Raw genomic sequence first — 21,401 nt, 5'->3', positions numbered from 1 at the left:
ATTCCTAACTCTTATAACTACACAATTTACAGATTGGGTAGTAGTTACCAATAGGTTATAGTAGCCTAATCTAATACTCAGGTAAAAGTATTATTACTTTTATGAAATAATGACTGAAGATGAAATAAAAGCACTTCTCCAAAATGCAACTTGAGTGGAAATACAAATGTACAAGGACAAAAACCTACTTGGCAGGCCTGCAGGGAACCCATTTTTCCTTTTTGAAACCAAATAATTTGATGTGGTATGTAAAGTTTCAAAGCATACCATTCAGTTGCCAGTAAATACAGTCCAGAAATGGAAATTATACTGTAAACATGATTTGTTTTGAGTTCTTTGTTTTTGTGATGTCACTAAAACCAACACTTTAACTTATATACACTTACAGATTACAGCAGTTTAGACCCACCTATTCATGCTGAAGTTATAAGGAGCGTTTTAGGGCAACTTTTTGAATGAGGCATAATACAGGGCATCCTACCCACAAAATATTTTTAACAGTGCAGTAAGTGTCTATGTTAAAATATACACTTACCTATTTTAAATTTTAAAAATTGTCACTGCTAAAAAATATACCATTCCCACTATATAAATATGTGTGTGAAAGACTACTCATATCGAAGGAACTCTGTAAACTTAAATGTGCCCCCAAATTAGGCATTGCTTTGTAAGTATCTGCTACCTGGTGTTTGACATACTTTAAATTGCTCTTGCTCTCTTTTAAATGTTGCATAAATAAACAATATTAACAAAAAATAATACAACCCCATTTCCAAAAAAGTTGGGATGCTGTGTAAAATTTTAAAATAATAACAAAATGTAATCATGTGCAAATCATTTAAACCCTATATTTTATTGAAAATAGCACAAAGACAACATATCAAATGTTGAAAATGAGAAATTATATTGTTTTTTGAAAAATATATACCCATTTTGAATTTCATGCCAGCAACACGTTCCAATGCTTAAAAAACACCTGGTCGTTAATTGGCAACAGGTTAATAACATGATTGGGTATAAAAAGAGCACAGCAGACAGGCTGAGTCTTTCAGAAGTAAAGATAGTGCGACAATTCAAAAATAACGTTTCTTAAAGTAAAATAGCCAAGAACCTTTGCTTTTCATCATCTACAGTAGATGATATTAAAAGATTTGGAGAATCTGAAGAAATCTCTTTATGCAAGGGACAAAGCCAAAAACCAGAATTTGCTGGCCATGATCTTTGGGCCCTCAGGTGGCACTGCATTAAAAACAGACATGATTCTGTAGTGGAAGTCACTGCATGGGATCAGAAACACTTCTGAAAACCACTGTCTGTGAAAACAGTTCATCGCTGCATCCACAAACGCAAGTTAAAACTGTAAAACACAAAGAAGAAACCACATATAAACAGGATCCAGGAACACTGCCACCTTTTCTGGGCCTGAGCTCATTTAAAATAGGCTGAGGAGAAGTGGACAAGTGTCCTGTGCTCCCACGAATCAAAATTTGAAAATCTTTTTGGAAATCATGGACACTGTGTCCCCTACGCTAAAGACCACTCAGCTTGTTCAAGAGCCAGTATTAGGTGCACATGGTGTGGGTGACTGGCACATCTGTGAAGGCACATTAATGCTAAACGATATATACATCTTTTGGCAACATATGCTACCATCCAGATGACATCTTTTTCAGGGAAGGCCTTGCTTATTTCAGCAAGAAAATGCCAAACCACATTCTGCATGTATTACAACAACGTTGCTCCATATTAAAAGGGTCCCAGTGCTAAACTGACCTGCCTGTAGTCCAGACCTGTCACCACTGAAAACATTTGGCGCATTATGAAATGAAAAATATGACAAATGAGCCCCCAAAGTGTTGAGCAGCTGAAATCCTATATCAAACAAGAATGGGAAAACATTTCACTTTCAAAACTATAGTGGTCTCCTACGTTCCTCCTACAGTTCCCAAACGCTTACAGTTATACTGGGAGTATTAATGTGTTACAATTTTTCCTGCTCAGACATGATACAAGATGAACATAAGACTCTAAGTCAACAGGTTTCAGTCTGGTGCTGACGTTTGATGTGACAAAGGGCCACTGAGGCGATAGGGCAACGTTGCAGTGTCAAAGGGTGTCACATTTCACATGCAGATGTGTGACCTGTTTGACCTATGGAGGGACCAGGGCTCTATGGAATCCAACTGCAAGCAGATGGCTCTCTGAGAGAAGCGACATGGGTGCATGAGAGTCTTAAGTAACACACTACAGGTATATGTGCACTACTACAGTGATATTGAGATCTTCAAGGTCTGCATAAAATTAAAAGAATACGATGCAGTCAGCCACGTTATTATTTCAACCACTCACTTTATTTATGGATAGAAGACTATGTATATCAGAAGTAGTGAATTAGAATAATGCTTAAATAATAATTTATTGATACATATATTGATACATACATATATTGATACATATATTGATACATACATATATTGATTGATATATATATATATATATTTGGTTGGTTTTATATCCTATGAAAGGCTGAGATTTGATAGATTACCTAGCCCCTTTCTAAGATCATAATGTCTGATATGCCATTAGGAGGTTAAACTGTATTTGCTCCTACCTACCCAAATATTAAATTTTATAAATATTATCAGTCCCTATATCATTGACATTGTAGATACTGATCAGTAAAGAAAATGTCTTCTTAACTGGTCTGGATACCCCCTGCAACAATTCTTTAATAGAGTAGAACAATCAGGGGTTACAGTGTTCAGAAGTTCTTTGAAACTGCCAAAGAGGCTTACCACTAAAATTTCAAATAGCATACTCATAGCAGAAGAGCTCTTCAACGTTGACACTCTTCTCAGAGCTTGAACTCGCTACATCAGTCAGGACATTGCACCCCTTTGAACGGAGTTTAATTACTGTACCTTTAGTTTAGTACAAAGGACACATACGTTGTCAGAAAAAAAGGTGCTGTGCAGGTCCATTTTTCGTTCATCAAGGTACAAATAATGTAAAAGTACCCTTAAAGGTACAACAGTAGTTTTAATGTCTAATTGTATACTTTAAATAAGTTTTTCACAGGGGAAAGGTATTTGTACCTTTTCATAAGCCAAAGTTCGAAAACAGAACAATGAAATAAAAAGCCTGGAGACAGGCCTGAGTGTGTGGAGTTAATACAAATGAACAAAATATATAATTGCAATGGATTGTGGTATAAACATGTTCCCTAACTAAATGTTCTGAAGATGTACACTTTAGGGTGCCATCCCAGTGTCAAGAGGGGCAACCCCCAGTGAGAGATTAGAACCTTTTTCTTTTCTGAGAATGTAGCAATGAGAGCATCTTAAGAAGCCCGAAATGCAGAATCATTTCAATGACCATTACATAAACTTGTTAATATACGTTTTTTCCCTGCTTGTGTGGCTGTCATTACTGCTGCTAACCGAGGTGACTAGTATGTTCAATGAGAGAGGTCATATTAGGGTCAGGACCCCCATTCTGCTCTATTAACCACCATTAGCCCTTATATGTTGGGTGCTATAAAACCGTAAAACTGTATTGTAAACTAGGCAGGGTCTAGCACTCTTGACCCTGACGACAAAAAGGCATTTGGTTATGTACCAGTTCTGAACAATACTAAAATGTGCAAATGCAAAATGGATTAAAGGCTGATTAGAAGTAAATGAAGGCATAATGAAAACGAACATTGTTTATCAGAACTTGTACTTTCATCAAGGAGTTCTTCATTTTTAGAGGTCTTATGATTACTATTTATTGTCTGGAGATGTTTTTTGATATGTTGTCTTGAGATGTTTTTCAATTGTTCTCTTCCTCAACTCCTCAAATACCATAGCATGAGTGGCATACTTAGGTTGTCATAAGACCAAGCTACCAACTATGTTTCTCACGAAATCACATAAAATTGAAATGGCATTCTACTGTATGTAATGCCATAGAGCCTCCCATGAGAGCAACATAGACATGGTTCACAATCTGTCACCAACTTAGTCATACATGTTTACAGAGGGACAAAGCTGCATCAAAGGTCATACGACCTTCTGGTTCCCTGTCCGACAGATGGAAGTCTTTACTTTCCCAGGCTGTCAGAGATCTCAAAGTGTGGGAACAATGTCAGCCTTCTCACTACTTCATTGTTCTTGTTCTGCCAGTCTCTTTTAGAACACTCCCAAAACAGCACATGAAGGAAGGGCTTGCTGCCTCTGAGGGGAAAATCTAAGGTTTGTCAGATCAAAATCATAATTATGATAATATACAATCTTGTTGCATCTGCATTGTGGATGAATTAGGAATCCTGATAGTTTAACAAAGTGCCACCTTAAAATATATGTAAGGTCTCCCATTCAATCACTGTTTGACCTTTGAACTAAGACTGATGACCTCTGACCCAGAGACAGCCAACCAGTTCCCAATTTGGAGGATGGAATTCATAAGACTGTGCAGAGATAATTGAATAAGAGAAAGGCAGATTAATCCATCACTTCAGTCATGGCCAATGCCGCTCTTTAGCTAACCCACCCCCACCAAAAAGAAGCATTTGATTTTAATCATTATTTGACAGACCAACAATAAATCATCAGAAAATAAACAGGATTAATAACACTTTTGTATCCTTTTAAATAGTTCAAAATCGGTTCTAGATGCTTTTGCTCTTATAGTGCCACAACACGAGTCTTTGCAGTCACATTAACATTTCACTGAATGTCAATCACAATTATTGACTCTATAAGGTATTCCTCCTATAAAAGCAAATAAAATGGACTGATAACTTATTTCAGCATGCTGCATGTTTATTGGCTATACAAGTCTAATGTTGGTTATACTGAATGACTTGAAAAAGGTTTCGTTCAGTTAAGCAGTCCTTCTGACTGCTGAGAAAGCCAATACTGCCCCCTGCTGCAATTACATAATTTTGATTTCATCTCTCTGAAATATTTTATCTTACATTTGGAATACTATGCAAGTTTTCTTTAAAAAAGTTTTGTTTAATATTCAGTGTAATTCATGGCTAGTATTCAAATGTTATTACAGTTCTGTAAATATTTAATCAGGGCTATCTGGGGGCCTAAGCAACATCCTACTACCCACACATGCCAATAATATTATTTTGTACAAAAGGATACGTCATTTATTTTGTTATGAAAAGTGTTATAATTTACTATGGTGGACATACACTCAACACTAAATTACATTGTAAATCAGGATCATCCTCAATATACTTACAAGTTGTAATAAAAGTTAATTTATTAAATTGATTGATAAATCAATGTGGTGATCAATTATTAATCTCAGTGTTACTGAGCTTTTTTGAGGGATGATTATACTAATAATCTTAGTAGTGGACTGTGTGAGTGATAATTTTAGCAACAGTGTTGTTATTATTGGAGGAGTGGTAGACTAAAGCAGATGGTGAAAGAAAAAAATGGAAAAACTTTTGGAAATACATTTTGGGAACTTTATTTCAATGATATGTGAATTTTTCATGACATATATCAATAAAATAATTACATTAAGAGAACTTCCAACCAAGAAACAGTGAGGAACAGTGTGAATTAAATAAAAAAGCATAATAATAATAATAATAATAATAATAATAATAATAATAATATATTTTAAAAAATAAAGATTTTCCCATGTGCCTTACCAAGATGTATTCCAAATGCATTCTAAATGTATTCTGAAGACATTGCTTTTTATGTACGATAATGGAACATGTTACTGACTAGTATTCAGTATTTTAGTATTTAGCTATCCCATTGTATTTTGCCCAACCCTGTTATATATATATATATATATTATATATATATATATATATATATATAATCATAATACATGTAATCATGAATTTTTATTTATTTACTTATTTATATTTTCTGCTTTTTTATAATGAATGGATCAATATAAACAAAATCTCATTATATTAACTTCTTTCTTTGCATACTTTGTTAGCCCCATTTTACCCTGTTCTTCAATGATCAGGAGCCCCACAGGACCACCATAGAGCGGGTATTATTTACTGGAGTGTTTAAAAACTCCAGCAGCACTGCTGTGTCTGATGCAACACACACTAACACACCACCAACACATCAGTATCACTGCAGTGCTGAGAATGATCCATCACCCAAATAATACCTGATGTCTGCACCCTTTGGAGAAACTCTACTTGGACTCTCTCTGGCTCCACCCACTCTCCTCCACTACACACACCCGCAGTTCATTTTGTGGACATTTAAGATCCACATATATACCCCATTTTTGACCTGTGTTTTGCAAAGGCTCTGTGTTACTAGTACCAAGCTGTGTTTTATTTAAATTGTTTCTGTTTCTTTTTTGTTGACCCCTGCTTTGTCTGCTTGGTTTTTTGACTATGGATATGTACTGCTCCAAATAAAGCCACTCTGCACGTGCAGCCAATGTATATGCCTCCATACTATACAGTAACAAGATGCTGAGAAACAGATGGACTACAATCTGTAATTGTAGAACTTCAAATTGCACATATATGGTAAGTGCAAGTACAGAAATAATGAACAATGAATGTAGATATAACGAGGTATAATGAAGTAGCTGGTTGATGTGTGTGTGTGTGTCTGTGTGTGTGTGTATACATATAGATGTGATTTGTTAATTCTCATGAACCTTAATTTAACTGACTAACTTTTAATGTTTTGACAAACCAATTTGATTGTATTTTGTAAATATAAACAAATTTTGAATCTGATACCTGCAACATAATTAGCTGAGACAGGAAAAAAAGTTAAAATGTGAAAATTCGTGAAAATCTGAGTCTGCATAGGGCAAAGCTGGAAACCACTGTCGAATGTGCATGACCCCTGAGCCATCAGATGCCATTGCATGAAAACCCGTCAGAGTTCTCTGGGCCCAGCAGAAATGTGCGCTGTGGTCAGATGATTTCATCTTGTTTTTGGAAAAAGTACATTTAGCCCTTTGTGCCAAAGACGAAAGGGACCATCCAGACTTTTATCAGTGAAAGGTGCAAGAGCCAACTTCTCTCAAGTTTATGGGGGTGCATCAGTGCCCACAATATGGGTGACTTGCACATTGGTGTAGCGCAAAATTCTGGGGTCCAATGCAAGAGGCAGGGTGGAGGCACTGTGAGGGCAAAACTAAAAATATTATTGACGTAACTGGCATGTAGTAACATGACAAAACTCAAGCTGGCAGTTGTCTCTGCAGTGATCTGTATTCAAGCATACTAACAGAAAGAACACAATAAAATGTTCTTACCTTTAACAATGCCCAAAATGTCCCTTCCTCCTTGCATTTTTCTGAGCAAATTCCTTCACAATGTCTGTCAGATCCATTTAACAAGCATGCTGGCTTTTGATGCTGAGAATAGCAGATCTGGAACGTCAGACTTTCTTAGGTTTTTGATGATTTTCAGTTTTGAAAATGACCTTTCTGTACTTGCCACAGTTATAAAAAGTAATGTAATAAAAGAGCAGTGGTCATGTCTGTCACACTGGACAGAACTGAGCAATGGCTCAGGAGCAAAAGGGTCCTGGTCAGACCCTTAATTGTGCTCATGATTTTTGTCTCTGATCCGAGAGCATTTCGGAAGGAAAATATGTGTGATGGGAACTTGGGTGAAAGATCATCCTTGTAAATAATGACTAGCATGTATATTGGAGATAAAAGACAAAATTTTGGCAATTTGGCATTAAATTCTTCTTTCCTGTGTTGGCTGTGCCTTTTCTGAGCAGCACTTTGTATTTTCGTTTGCTCATCTTAAGCAAGATTTGCACTCACTTCAACAGGTTTTATGTTTTGGTGGCCTAACGTCATCCAGGAAGCTGATTGGACACAATTTACTGTTTTTTTTTTGTTTTTTGTTGTTTTTTTTTACACTGTTTTTTAGACCAGTGACTAGCGTCAGGGCTTTTCTTAGAATTTTTCTTATTTTTACTATTTTTTAAATTTTACCATCCCCTCCTGGGGGCCACCTCTGATCAAGCAGTGCAGTGCATACCCTGTGTGCCCCTCCCCTATGCCAGTGGACTACCATTTGTGTGGAGGTGCCTTTCATGCAGAGGCATATATTGGGATTTAGAGAGACATATGCTGTCATCAAGATGACATCTTTTCCAGGGAGGTCCATGGTTATGCCAGGCCGCATTCTGCAACAAGAGTGTGGCTTTGTAGACACACAGTATTTGTGCTTGATTGGCCTGCCTGTAGTCCAGATCTGTCTCCTTTTGAAAATGTATGGCACATAATGAAGAGGAGAATCAGACAGTGACAACCACAGACTGTTGTTCAGCTGAAGTCTTGTATCAAGCAAGAATGGACAAAACTTGCACTTGCAAAACTGCAACAATTAGTATCCCCAGTTCCCAAATGATTAAAAAGAGTAATTAAAAGGAAAGATGTTGTAACACAGTGGTATACATGACTCTATCCTACCTTTTTTTCACGGTGTTGCAGGCACCAAATTGCAAATTTGTTTATATTTACAAAATACAGTTGACAAGTTGGTAAGTGAAAACACTGGAAAACTTTTCTTTGTACTTTTGTCCGTTAAATAAAGGTTCAAGAGAATTAACAAATCACAGATTCTTGTTTTTATCTCACTTTACACAATGTCCCAACTTTTCCAGAAATTAGATTTGTATTACTTGTATAATGCCTAAGTTATTTAGGAAAATCTAATTAAGATCAAACAGTCCTACAGATTGAATAATCTTTTGTCCAAAAAAACTTCACAGCATTCTTAGCAGTTTTGTTGATTTCTATCAATTAATTTTTATTTTTCTAAATTTTCACAAGTTCTCTTCTCATAATTTTATTTTTTTTCCTGTCACAGCATATTCTCATGCCAAAATCCCACCCATTGCAGTGACCCACCAACTTGAGCCAAGGTTCGCACAGTGCCATCCAGCACATATGCACAAGTGAGTGCCTCCAGTCCTCACCCAGGGCTGTGACCTTGCTGCCACAGATCCTTCCACACATAGTGCACAGCTTGGGGCAATGGCAGCAACAACACCTGGCCGCCCTCCGCAGTCTCCGCCGCCCAGCATGCCATCGATGTTGGCACAATTCCCACTAATGCGCACTGGGGCCCTGCATCCGCCGCTGGTGACTGACCTGAGCTGGACAATGATCACCCCCCAGCCATTTCATGTATTCCTCTCAGTGTGCCTGAGCATTCCTGGTCACAGTGGGGATATCAGGAAGCCCATGAGGGCAAACGCAATGAGCTGTCTACCATCCATGCTGCACTTGACCCATTGGCTGAGGCATGCATCCATTTATCTGACGATCCAGTGTCCTCTCTCTCTGCAATGCAGGTTCACCAAGTTCAGCTGTGGTGTTTCCACACTGAAGCCTTTGACGGTTTTGCTTTCGTCAGCCTCCCTCTCACGTGCACCGCCATTGTGCTTCAACGTGCTGCCTACGGCCATGAGCCTTGCCATGCTGGCTTCATCTTCAAGCTTCCCGCTCCGGCTTTGCCATTGAGCATTCCTGCACTGGTTCTGCTGTCAGGTCTTGCCAGGCTTCCCTGTGGAGCATCTTAGTGCTGTTCCTGTCGTCATGGTCTTTCACTGGGCTCAGCCTCTCTCTCACCGCACACCTAAAAGTTCTTTGTAGTGCTGTCTCACTCCAGACTGGATGTACTTTGTCCCATTTCTGACATCACTGTAGCATTGGCAGAGAGTAAGCCACAAGGGAGACCATACGAAGTGCTCTTCATTAAACATCAAGTCAGAGAGGCACATGCAAAGCACTGAACTCATAGGCTTCAACCTCACAGTGATGCTGGGTAAGGCTGAAAGCCACAAATAAATGCCTGTGATCTTTGATCCCCCAGACAAGACAACATTAAAAAAACAGCATATTTCTGTGATGGATATCACCACATGGGCTCAGGAATACTTTTGAAAAAACATGGTAAATAAACTGTCTGTTGCTGTCAATAGCATCCAGAAATAATGCCAACATCTGTGGTTTGATGAGTCAACCTTTCAGATCGATGATGGAAATAATGGACATTGTGTTCTCTGGGCGAAAGAATACAGATTAAACACAATTTACCAATCATTGCTTTATGTTTTTATTAGCATTTCTTATACTGTCACAACGTTTTTAGAATTGGGTGTATAACATAGTGAGGAAAAAAATCGAATATTCATAAATGTGAAGTAAGAAAATGGAAAATGAAGGTATTTTCTTCAACATTATCAAACAGTATACAGATTATTATATATTTTAATAAACAACACAACTTAATGTTATCAGTATCATCCAAGTCTTCAAACGTCTTAAACCTTGTTTTTTATATAGACTTAAAGCTGTTTTATGAATGCATAATGAGTAATGAATGAAGAATATTATTACCACCCTCAACAGGCAGATGGCAGCCAGGAGCCATCCATTAAGTAAACTTTAGGTGAAGCAAAAGATCAAGGGAAGTAAAGGATATTTAGAGGGGAATGCTAGGAGCAGTACTGGAATGTATAATCTAATCATATCTTCAAGGAAATAATATAGAATTCATGGAAACATTTGTTTAGAGTTTAGAATTTCTCTTGTCTTCTAGTGGGAGTGAAATGGGCAAAAACATGCTCCAATTTACATTAAATGTAAGCAAAATAAAGTGCATGTGTATCAGAACATGATTTGCACTTTCATTCTGTTATTGCCAGCAACAACGTTGTTTGTTTTAGTGTTCTTAAGATGTTGTGATTACTAATTTCCCAGCAAGCAAATATAGGTGGCATTAAATTATGAAAATTTATTCTTATTCTAAAAGATTATTACTTTCTTTAGTAAAAGTATTAATATGGATGGGTAAATTAACCCTTCAGAAAATTGACTTACACATATAGACTTTGTTTATTCACTACTATTCAACTACTAGATATGGATAGTTACATTATGTTGCAAGTAAATTTTTAATAGGTTTGTACTTTATTTGGTATTTTCAAATGCTGATACTGTTACATCTACTTCAATTTATTTGTAAGGTAAGGACACTCCTTTTACATTTTAAGTTGTAGTACTTTATAATATTTCATTGTAGTAGGGCTATCAATACTTTTACTTGAGCAACTCTGCCCATGCCTAAGTGTGAAAGCTTGTGTACAGCTAATCACTATTTACATTTTTTTTTTTTGTAAAATAATTAGTGATACTTGTTACCTGGATAGTTACAAAAGTTCTTAATTGTCATCAGCAGCATTTTTATTTTCTATAAAAGCTGGCCATAAATCATTGTTTTAAACATTATGCTCTGCAAATGCACATCTGGGTATCTCAAAGTAAACTCTGGGGTACAATTAGCATGAATGAGATATTTATTCATAAATATAGACTGCAATTGTCTGAAATGGGATCATAGCAATCCTTGGTAAAATTCATAAGTCACTGATCGTGATGGAGCGTATCTCCTAATTTCCACCGTGTACTGCAACGGCTAACGAGCAGGAGGAAGGCGGAAGACCCAGCAGTCTAAGCGACCGACTGCACATGCTCAGAAGGGTTGTTTTTCATCTAACTCTGCTATAAGACCTGACTGAGCACAGGGAGGCAGCTGCGTTTGCCAGTAGCTCCAAACAGCCTACAGTGCTGTTATTGAAGCAACCTCAATGAGTGTCCTGTAGCTAAAGCACTGAACCGGCCTGCAGCATTTCTGCATGGCATAATAACTGGTCAGTGCATTAAGATCACTCTTTACTAGTGAGATTTTCTTTTCCTTTTTTTTGTTTCAAAGCCGGTTTTACACCATGGTGCTCGGAAAGGTGAAGAACTTCTTCGTCAGCTATGACTGTTTTAATGACAGTAATGTCCCCGTTTTTGCAAGTGGGGATTATGTCTCAGGAAGAGTGATCATCGAAGTCACCGGAGAAATTCGTGTTAAATCCTTGAACATTCACGCCAAAGGACTGGCTAAAGTTCGTTGGACTGAATCACGCAATGCTGGATCCAACACTGCTTACACACAAAATTACACAGAAGAAGTGGAGTATTTAAACCATAGAGACATCTTAATTGGACATTATAGAGGTAAGGAGCATTTAGATTTGTGCACTGTTTGAAACGAATGGGCTGTCAATGAATGATGCTCATATAGTGCTGCAATGACAGATGCTCCTTATTGTGCTTGTGCTGGTTTTAATGGTTCTCTCGCTTTGATAACTAATAGTTATTTTTTCAGCCACAATTCTTTCTTAAATTTACCTGCTTTTGTTGAATGTGAAAAATAAACAGTGGAATTACAAGGTTTCTAAAACAACGTTCAGTGATGCGATGGTGCTTAGTCCAAATAATGGATGCCTCTTACATTGTATGCTACTACGCAAAACTCTTTAATTTCACCCATATACGAAAACATTTGTCCCAGTTCCTTTCGAACAGTTTCGACACAAAAGTGGCTTTTTGATTCAAATTTACTGCGGTAATAGTTATATGCTACTGTACAAAACAAACAACGTGCAAATCTTTACCCAACTACAATCGACTGATTTAAAACTTTTTTTAAAGCTTTTACAAAAAATACGTCGACTAAAGATTTACGGAGACTTTGAAGATAAACATTACCAAATTAATTCAATTACTTTCGTTCTTGGGGCATTCCAGTAAGTTTGTGCCCTTTGTTAGAAGCGGTTTAAACCTGTTCGGAAACTGGATGTGGAGAGGGGGTTGTGCGGACAAGCCTCTGCGTTCTGATTGGTGGATGTACTCGTGTGTGTCTAATGACCTCATACCTTTGCAGAAGTGTCAAGCCTGTATTGCAACTTAGTTGCAGCTGTGTGGCCATGCACAAGGCCTGTTTGCGTTGTGTTCAAAGCCTATCTGTATTACGTCACATTAGGAGATCTTAAACCGTTTGAAGAAATATTATATATCCAACTAACAAGTCACAACATCACGAGAAAAAACACGGTTTTAGAGAGAGAGGGGAACAAAGCGAACTTCACTAACTTTTTTCGTCATTTCAACGATTCAAGTGGACCATTTGTTTCATTATGACACTTTTTTTCTGTAACATGTACACTGAATATGTAGCCATGTATTTAAGCATGTAACCAATAAATGTAAATCAATGTAAGTGTATTTCTGTCTGTGTAGTTATTTGAATGTGAGATGAACTTGGTTTGTGTATGTCTGGAAACATATTCTCTATTTCTCTATTTCTCTTTGAAACCGTGCTGCACTACACATGCCTGTACCTTATGGGGGCGTTCTAAACCAGCTCAGCCAACTGAAAGCCTACTAGTAATGTATGCATGAGGAAATCCGGCTGAGGGCGGCTGCTTACACCGGTTTAGTCCGGTCTCTTCTAGCTCTTGGCTGCCTTTGAGTGTCAGCCTGGTGGTTGTTTATAGCAGTACTGCTGCTGGTTAGGCTGTGCTGGATTGCTGAGGTGGCAGCAAAATAACTGAGAAAGAGGATAATCTCAGAGGTTTAAAAAATTCTAATAAAGAAAACAAGTCTAATGTTTACATGTTTTAAGAAAACAATGAAATATGTTAATTTGTATTATGAAAATACACACAAATATAATTACACATATCCTTGGGTTAAAAGAGGAAACAATTGGTTACACCTTAGACATACATCACTTTTTGCCACTGAATATATGTACTGGTTACACTTTTTGAGGACAAAGCTCTTCTTCAGTCTCCTCATTTTGTTTCATCACAAACAGAATTGAATGGAACACTTGTTTCTCAAGTTCTCAAGTCTTTTGATGTCTCATTACATGTTTATGAATGGGAATACTTTTGTGTGTTTAGAGAACTTAAATAATTTTTCAGGTTTGGTATATAGAATTTTTTTTCCTTTGTTCTAGATGATGACAACTGTGAAGAGGGCTTCACTGTACTTCACTCAGGGCGCCATGAGTATCCTTTCAGCCTTGAACTCCCTCAGACGTAAGTGTTGCCTCTGGTCTTACTAACTCTCATTTATGTCAATAGTGGAAAAAAGATTATAATTTGTGCCACATTGTTAAAACAGCCTAAAGAACTGTTAAATGAATTAGGTACAATATTCTGTATCACATGAACATTTTTGGCAAATATGGCCCTCTTTTTCCTTCTAGGCCTCTGGCAACATCGTTCGAAGGGAAGCATGGCAGTGTGCGCTACTGGGTGAAAGCTGAATTGCACCGACCCTGGCTCCTGCCCATGAAAGTGAAGAAGGAGTTCACTGTCTTTGAGCACATTGACATCAACACTCCCCTGTTGCTGGTGAGAGAAATACATTAGACAAGCCCTCTAGAAAGGCAGATAGAGTTGAAGGTATTCAGTATAGTAATGTACATCTGTGACTTGCCTTTGCTTATTTGATTGTATTTACAGTCACCCCAGGCTGGCACAAAAGAAAAAACACTTTGCTGCTGGTTCTGCACCTCAGGGCCTGTTTCACTAAGTGCTAAAATTGAGAGAAAAGGCTACACTCCAGGTAAGAAGCAAAATATGTACAAGTGGGTGTTCTGCCCAAGGACTTCTGTATCTGCTAGTGTTCATTTTGAAGTGCATTACATACAAACTAAAAGTGTTTTTCCGTTATAGATCTGTGTGGTTTCTTGCAGGAGAATCCATTCAGATCTTTGCTGAGATTGAGAATTGCTCCTCCCGAGTGGTTGTGCCAAAAGCAGCCATCTACCAAACACAAACCTTCTATGCCAAAGGGAAGATAAAGGAGATCAAACAGCTTATTGCTAACCTCCGTGGAGATCCTCTACCATCCGGCAGAACTGAAACTTGGGATGGCAAGATGTTGAAAATTCCTCCTGTCTCCCCTTCTATCCTAGTCTGTGGTATTATCCGTGTGGAATATTCCCTTATGGTGAGAACAAAACTTGGTCCATAATTTAGCTTTGATTTAATAACCAGATTTATCTACTAGTCAGGAGTTTTGATGTGTTATGGGCTAATGTCATGCCTCCACACAGGTGTATGTGGACATCCCTCGTGCTGTGAATCTGTCTCTAAACCTACCCCTGGTAATTGGCACCATACCACTACACCCTTTTGGCAGTCGCACATCTTCTGTCAGCAGCCAGTGCAGCATGGCCATGAGCTGGCTGGGAATGGCCTTGCCTGAGAGGCCTGAAGGTAGAGCACAAACCTACATATCTCAATACATATACAAAATGTAAATTGTAATACAGCATGATCCAGGGCTTTGCATTGGAAATAGAAATTATACAATGAGTGATTTATGCTATGAATTTAGGTGAAACCTCAAATTAGGTTTTTAGAATCAAGTATTCTTCAGCCCCTGATTAATGTTTCTTTGCTTATTTTCCTTCAGCCCCACCAAACTATTCTGAAGTTGTCACAGACGAGCAACGTCAGAACAATTTTGAGCTCCCTGCAGTGAGAGATGAACTGGAGGGATCACTGTTTGCTTACATTCAGGAGTTCCGCTTCCAGCCTCCTCCCCTGTACTCTGAGGTACGTTGTACATCCTGCATTAAAGATACACTGGAATGCTTTGTTCTCTTTTAAGTAATATTCTCAATCCAAATAATCACAAATTTACCACGATTTTGGGTTTTTTAGATTGATCCCAATCCAGAGCAGGCAACCGTCACTCAGGACAGAAGATCTGATGCCTTTCCATCTCGCTGAAGGAAGAACAGAGCCTGACCAGTGATGTCAGGGGTTTCATATCTGTTGAGCTTAAACCCACTACTGGGGTTTGTTCTTCCACAAAGAGACATGAGGAACCAGACTGCTTTGTGCTGTAGAAGTTTGCCTTCAAGGAGATATGGCAAAGTGTGCCCTCCTGGTTGTGAGGTTGCCCCTCTGATCAAATAAAGCTGAGTGACCTACAAAACCTGCTGGAGATCTCAAGTAATCCTCTCATCCATCCATGGTGATTGGGCACCAAATGCAAGTTGAAAGTGTAAAGCTGAGCCCATTAAATCAGAATGGACTGAAAGAAAATCCACAGCGCTCTGGATCAGTGGCCCAAAGTATCAGGTCTTGATTCTCATTATTTGCTGTTTGAATGTAATTTCCAAATCAGCATGGTGAAGTATCAGTGCCTGTATATACTGGAACAAGACTACCGGCATTATACCATATAACTTTGTTACTAAAAGCCATAAGTAGTGCTGTACAGAAAAGCAGAAGGTGTTATGGAGACGATTAGGTCTGTACAGGTCTATTCAGTGGCAAGATGAATGAGTGGCAGCATTACATCTTTTTGAGTTTGAGTTATGAGGCAGAGTTTGTAAATGGTATCCTGATGTTCACTTTTCAAAAACTGGTGAGGTTCCTTGACAAAACAAAATCTGCTGTATGTGGTGAGATTAGTTCTGGCATGCTTGTAAGTACAGGACATGCACTGAACAACAGTAGATCACCTACTGCCTATGAAGGGCTTACTTTTAGACGGTTTGCTTGTTAGCCAAACAGTCTCTTAGTCTGTCTCTCCGAGTCATGTGACTCTGCTCTACTTGAAGTGGTGAACAAATATCACCAGAAAGACTAAAGAGGGTGTACAGAGATGCAAGAGGAATTACATTCCTTCCCCCCCTTTCTTTCATATACAACTCCAACTGTTCTTGGCATAACAGTCAATGGAGCTGACCTCAGACCTCTTTTGTCAGTTTAAGTAATACGAATTAAATGAGTGTCACATTTGTTTTCAAACTCATTTAATCTTGATGATGGCCTGTGACAGCATGACCACGTTGGCCTAATAATTATTAGCACTTTTCATTGAGGAACTGCTGAAGTCTGAAGAATAGCATATAGCTGACCTTAGCAAATATGATGCCAGAGCAAGCAGAAAAAGTTGGACAAATCATTCGCTAAGAAGTGTGCAGGTGTAGTGCATATTAACAGGTGCACTCATGTTTCTTATTTCTTTTGAGCGATGGAACATAGTTCTGTGGCCTTGGCACAAATTAATATTATTTTCTTTTTGCCTATTGCAGTTTTCCTAATCTTTCCAGATTTAAGTTCATGCTTTGTGTCTTGTGTTTGTATTTATCTGGTTGAAAGGGAATATCCTGTGTTAAGTGTAAATGGAGACACTTGTGTCCTTTTTGTTATGTTTGATCAAATGAGTTAGCATATACCATTGTATAGGAACTTCTCCTCTTAACATTCTATTAAATACACTTCCAGGTAATAATGAAATTCACTGCAAAATAATGATGTATATGTAGTGCATACATGAATCAAGATGTGCATTTCAGTCTGGCAGGTGCATAGCTATTGAACCAGACTTCCATCTGTTTTACCTCATGTTCCATTTCAGGGGCTGAAAGGTCTAAACTGATTTAAGCTTCTCCTAAAATTAGAAATTTAAAAAGGTGCAATATATTTTGTTTGTTATGCATGTGTGTCTTTTTATAGATTTGTATCTTTCGCATGTTGCTTACTTTTGTATCATGATTTTGTAGGTTATGTATATTACACCACAGTGAATGTTTGTCTTCATCTGTTAAATAAATAAGCCTTTTTGTATTCAGTGAGCGTTTTTAGTTTGTTTCATGTTTTTTTTTTTGTTTGTTTCTTTTTTAACTACTAAAGATCATCATGTACTGTTACTGTTTCAGTAATTCTTCCTGAGCATATAACAGCAAGCTGACTGATTATTGATGATAAGATGATAGGTATTTGCCAAACACAATTTCCAAGCTTTCATCTTAGAGTTAGATGAATACGTGAATAAGGTTCTTACAAATCTCTACAAAACACATCAACAAATTACTCGGATGTAGGGAAGATTTGGGGTCAAATGACATGATCAAAGCCTTTCTGTACCAGTCATTATGCACCTGTGTTGACAGTCAAGAAAAACAAAAAGTAAGTTCACTTTTCATAAGCACAAATTTGCTCTTGACGTTTGTCCTAATGTTGAATTAAACCAGCCTAACATGATCAGGCAAATATTCAAAAGTAGATTATCTGTTCATGCCTTCAAGGCTAGATTACTGTAATGCCCTGCTGGTTGGATGTCCCAGCAAAAGCCTTAACAAGCTTCAGCTAGTCCAGAATGCTGCAGCCAGAGTTCTTACTAGAACCAGAAAGTTTGACCATATCAGCCCAGTTTTATCAACCTTACACAAAATTTCGCATTGATTATAAAATTCTCTTACTGACTTACAAAGCTCTAAGCGGACTCGCCCCTCAGTACCCGAGTGAACTTCTCTCTCACTATGAACCATCACGCCTACTTAGATCACAAGGTGCTGGCTTACTATTAGTACCTAGAATTAATAAAGTTACGTTAGGGAGGAGAGCCTTCTCATACAAAGCCCCCCAGCACTGGAATAATCTTCCTGTTAATGTTTGGGATTCAGACACAGCCTCAGTTGAATAGTCAAACCTTTGGTAATTAGTTTTCCCTGTCAGTTCTATACCTGCCAGAGTCTCTGCTGCTCTGCTAACACTATAATTTGTGATCAGTCACCCATTACAGAACTGACTCTCTGTGTGTTTTTCCTTTCTTTTCTTTGCCGAGTTGAACAGCTGCCCATCCTGTGCGTTCTGATGCTGCTGCCTCTTCTGCCTTGATCGGGTGCCCCTGCTGGCCAGCCCTCTGGACCGGCTTACCACCATTGAGCCTCCTACTGTACAATGCCGTGCAAACCTCACCCTCACAACCTGACCCCACTGATGCTGCTGCTGTTGCTGCATGAACTAAACTAATCAAAATCAATCATTTGAACTAATCAATCATTTAAACTAATCAAATTAATCAATCACCCATTACAGAACTGACTCTCTGTGTGTTTTTCCTTTCTTTCCTTTCTTTGCCAAGTTGAACAGCTGCCCATCCTGTGCGTTCTGATGCTGCTGCCTCTTCTGCCTTGATCGGGTGCCACTGCTCACCATGCAAACCTCATCCTCACAACCTGACCTCACTGATGCTTCTGCTGCTGCCGCTGCTGCTGCATGAACTAAACTAATCAAATTAATCATTTGCTCCACCTGTTTTCCAAACAATCTGAGGCCAAACAACAGAATAATACCTATATAATATTACCTAATACTTATATAATAATACCTAATACCCAATCTTTAAAAGTTTGTTGTTATTTTATGTACAACAATAATAACAATGTGGATGTAAATATTAAAAACTATTTACCAAAAGGTGATTTATTAAATTTTTCAAGAATTCTGTGAGCAAAAAAGGGAATAAATTGATAAATAACATGCTGTAGTTATCTATTCAAATTTTTTGTCAAGTTATCTACTTTTAGATTTGATATCTGCTTTCGAAATATGATGAGTTCTAGATATTAATTTTATTGTGATTTAATTCTTGATGCATTAAAGCTTCCTCTGTCGTCTTGAAACCTTCTATAGCTCTGTCCATCATTGTGGTCTAATCTATTTTTTTTTTATTTACAACCTCCTAGCTTATTATTAATTATTCAAACCATTGAGGTTACACAGGACTAGCATTTTACAATCATCTTGTGCATTTATCTGAAACCAAGTTGGTTTTGAATTGGCAGTTCCAAACTTTTGAATGGTGTATATATATAGCAAGTGTTAAAATCCATTTATCTGGAAAAACGTGAAATAAAGATTGAGATATAACGTTATAACATTAGAATAAATGCAAACAATAACCGAAGGCAATGACAGGTGCCAATATTCCCAGTGAATAACAAGAAAGGTTGTATCCAGTGGGCCCAGGAGCATCAAAACTGGATCGCTGAGTAGTGGAAAAAAATTGCCTGGTTGGATAACTCCAGCTTGTCTTTGCAACATACTGATGGAAAGATTAGAATTTGGTGCAAGCAACATGATTTTGGATTCCTCTTTGGTATAATCCCTTCATAGCCATAGTTAATGCACACTCAGCTAGATCCATGTCACAAAAAGCATTGGTTGTTACCAAATGATTCCAGGAACATGACATTGATTAATTGCTTCAGTGGCCTGCACAGTGCCTGAATTTCAGCCCTATTTGGAATGAGGTTAAAATGAGAGTTTGCAGCAAGACTGTACAGCTGTCTAATTTACAGCAACTGTGTTATGCAATCGTTTATTTCATGGTACATTCCTGCATAATACATCCAGCATCTTGTAGAATTCTGGCCTAGCTGAATTGTTCTAAAGGCCAAAGGAGGCACGACACATTATTAAATAGGTATTCTTAAGAAAGTGGCAACTTCAGGCATATAATGATGTTTTTGTCTCTTCATAATTCTTGTTTCACTTGGCTTTTTTGGTGTAGGTAAATAGCTGTCTCTGCCCATAATAAAACAGAAAAAAGGTTTGTTATTTTTTATTTCATTTTGTTCAAATTAAACATGTAAAATGATTTTAACGCTCTTTTATACTCATGACACCAAACAGTGTCTTGTGACATTGAATACTGCTGGCACAATATACCTTTTTGAGTGTAAGCATTTTTAAACATAACAAATTTCACTGCTGTAAGTCAACATGTAATTAGTAGCATGGAAGTCCTGTATATTTCCTCATTCATTTTCCTTATAGAGCAGTTTCAAAAACAGTTTGAGTATGCATTATCTTCTCCCAGCTTATGTAATCTCATGGCTCTAAAAATGGGTGTGGAACTCCAGAACACTTTTGTAACTAACCAAAGATCAGAGCTAGATCAGGGAGGTAGTAATCAGAGAATGCGCCTCCAGGTTCAACTGAGCAAGCCTGTTTGCATCTGTCCATTGCTATGCCGCCAGAAGGGTCAGATCTGATACACAACACTGTGGTTCCCTTTCAGCTGAGTCAGCACGGTAGCCATGTCTCCACAGAGGCAACGTGATGGCAGGAGGACTGCCAAATCAGTTATCTGACTTCCACTCAAGTATATGTCCGAACTTTTATAAAATACTGGAGATTTACAGCCAGATTGTATTCATTATTGGATCCTTTATCCTACCTTCAAGCTCCTGTAAAATTAATTTAAAAGCAAAAAAACCTGCAACTTAAATTCACAGTAACAGTGCATAATAAAATGTCTCACAATGGTTTGATGTGTAGTGCAACTAACATACTTACCCTCCTGCAATTTTTAAGAATGCAACAGGTATGAGGAGGGAAAGACAAGGCAGCCCTTGTCTTGTGTGCCTGACCCTGGAATACACCACACATAATTCATCATCTATTTGTTTAAATTTAGCTGGCTGAAGCCTTGGAGGTCTGATTGAGTACACTCCCTTCCTTTTGTTTATCCAAGAGCAGCTACTGTTCCTGTGATAAACAAGAACTGGTTTGGACTGGCCTGAGAGTGAAGCAGCCAGAGAAGCAACCCAATAGCCAAGTGTGCAGCACTTCTTGACATAGATACTTAGGAGGCTTGAACCATTTTATCAGGGCAGATTGGTTGCAGGGCGATGCTGTGTATTGCAGTTCAGATGCCAACTTCCTTACATCCCAGCTATTCTCACTGTAGCATGAGCTGGCTCAGTC

General features: G+C 38.0%; 1 protein-coding gene across 1 annotated transcript; it reads left to right on the top strand.

Moving 5' to 3' along the window:
• The first annotated feature begins 11,534 nt into the window (after positions 1 to 11,534).
• Positions 11,535 to 17,476, top strand: arrdc3b (arrestin domain containing 3b). Its single transcript, XM_036595127.1, has 8 exons — positions 11,535 to 12,042; positions 13,832 to 13,913; positions 14,084 to 14,231; positions 14,343 to 14,445; positions 14,576 to 14,832; positions 14,939 to 15,101; positions 15,301 to 15,443; positions 15,552 to 17,476. Exons 1-8 carry the CDS (start codon positions 11,763 to 11,765, stop codon positions 15,618 to 15,620), a joined length of 1,245 nt encoding a protein of 414 aa, XP_036451020.1. The 5' UTR covers positions 11,535 to 11,762; the 3' UTR covers positions 15,621 to 17,476.
• The last annotated feature ends 3,925 nt before the right edge of the window (positions 17,477 to 21,401 follow it).

Source organism: Colossoma macropomum, unplaced genomic scaffold (assembly GCF_904425465.1).
Source record: "Colossoma macropomum unplaced genomic scaffold, Colossoma_macropomum, whole genome shotgun sequence".
Lineage (NCBI taxonomy): Eukaryota > Metazoa > Chordata > Actinopteri > Characiformes > Serrasalmidae > Colossoma > Colossoma macropomum.
Note: the sequence above shows the minus strand (reverse complement) of the source record. Positions and strands in the feature narration are given on the sequence as shown.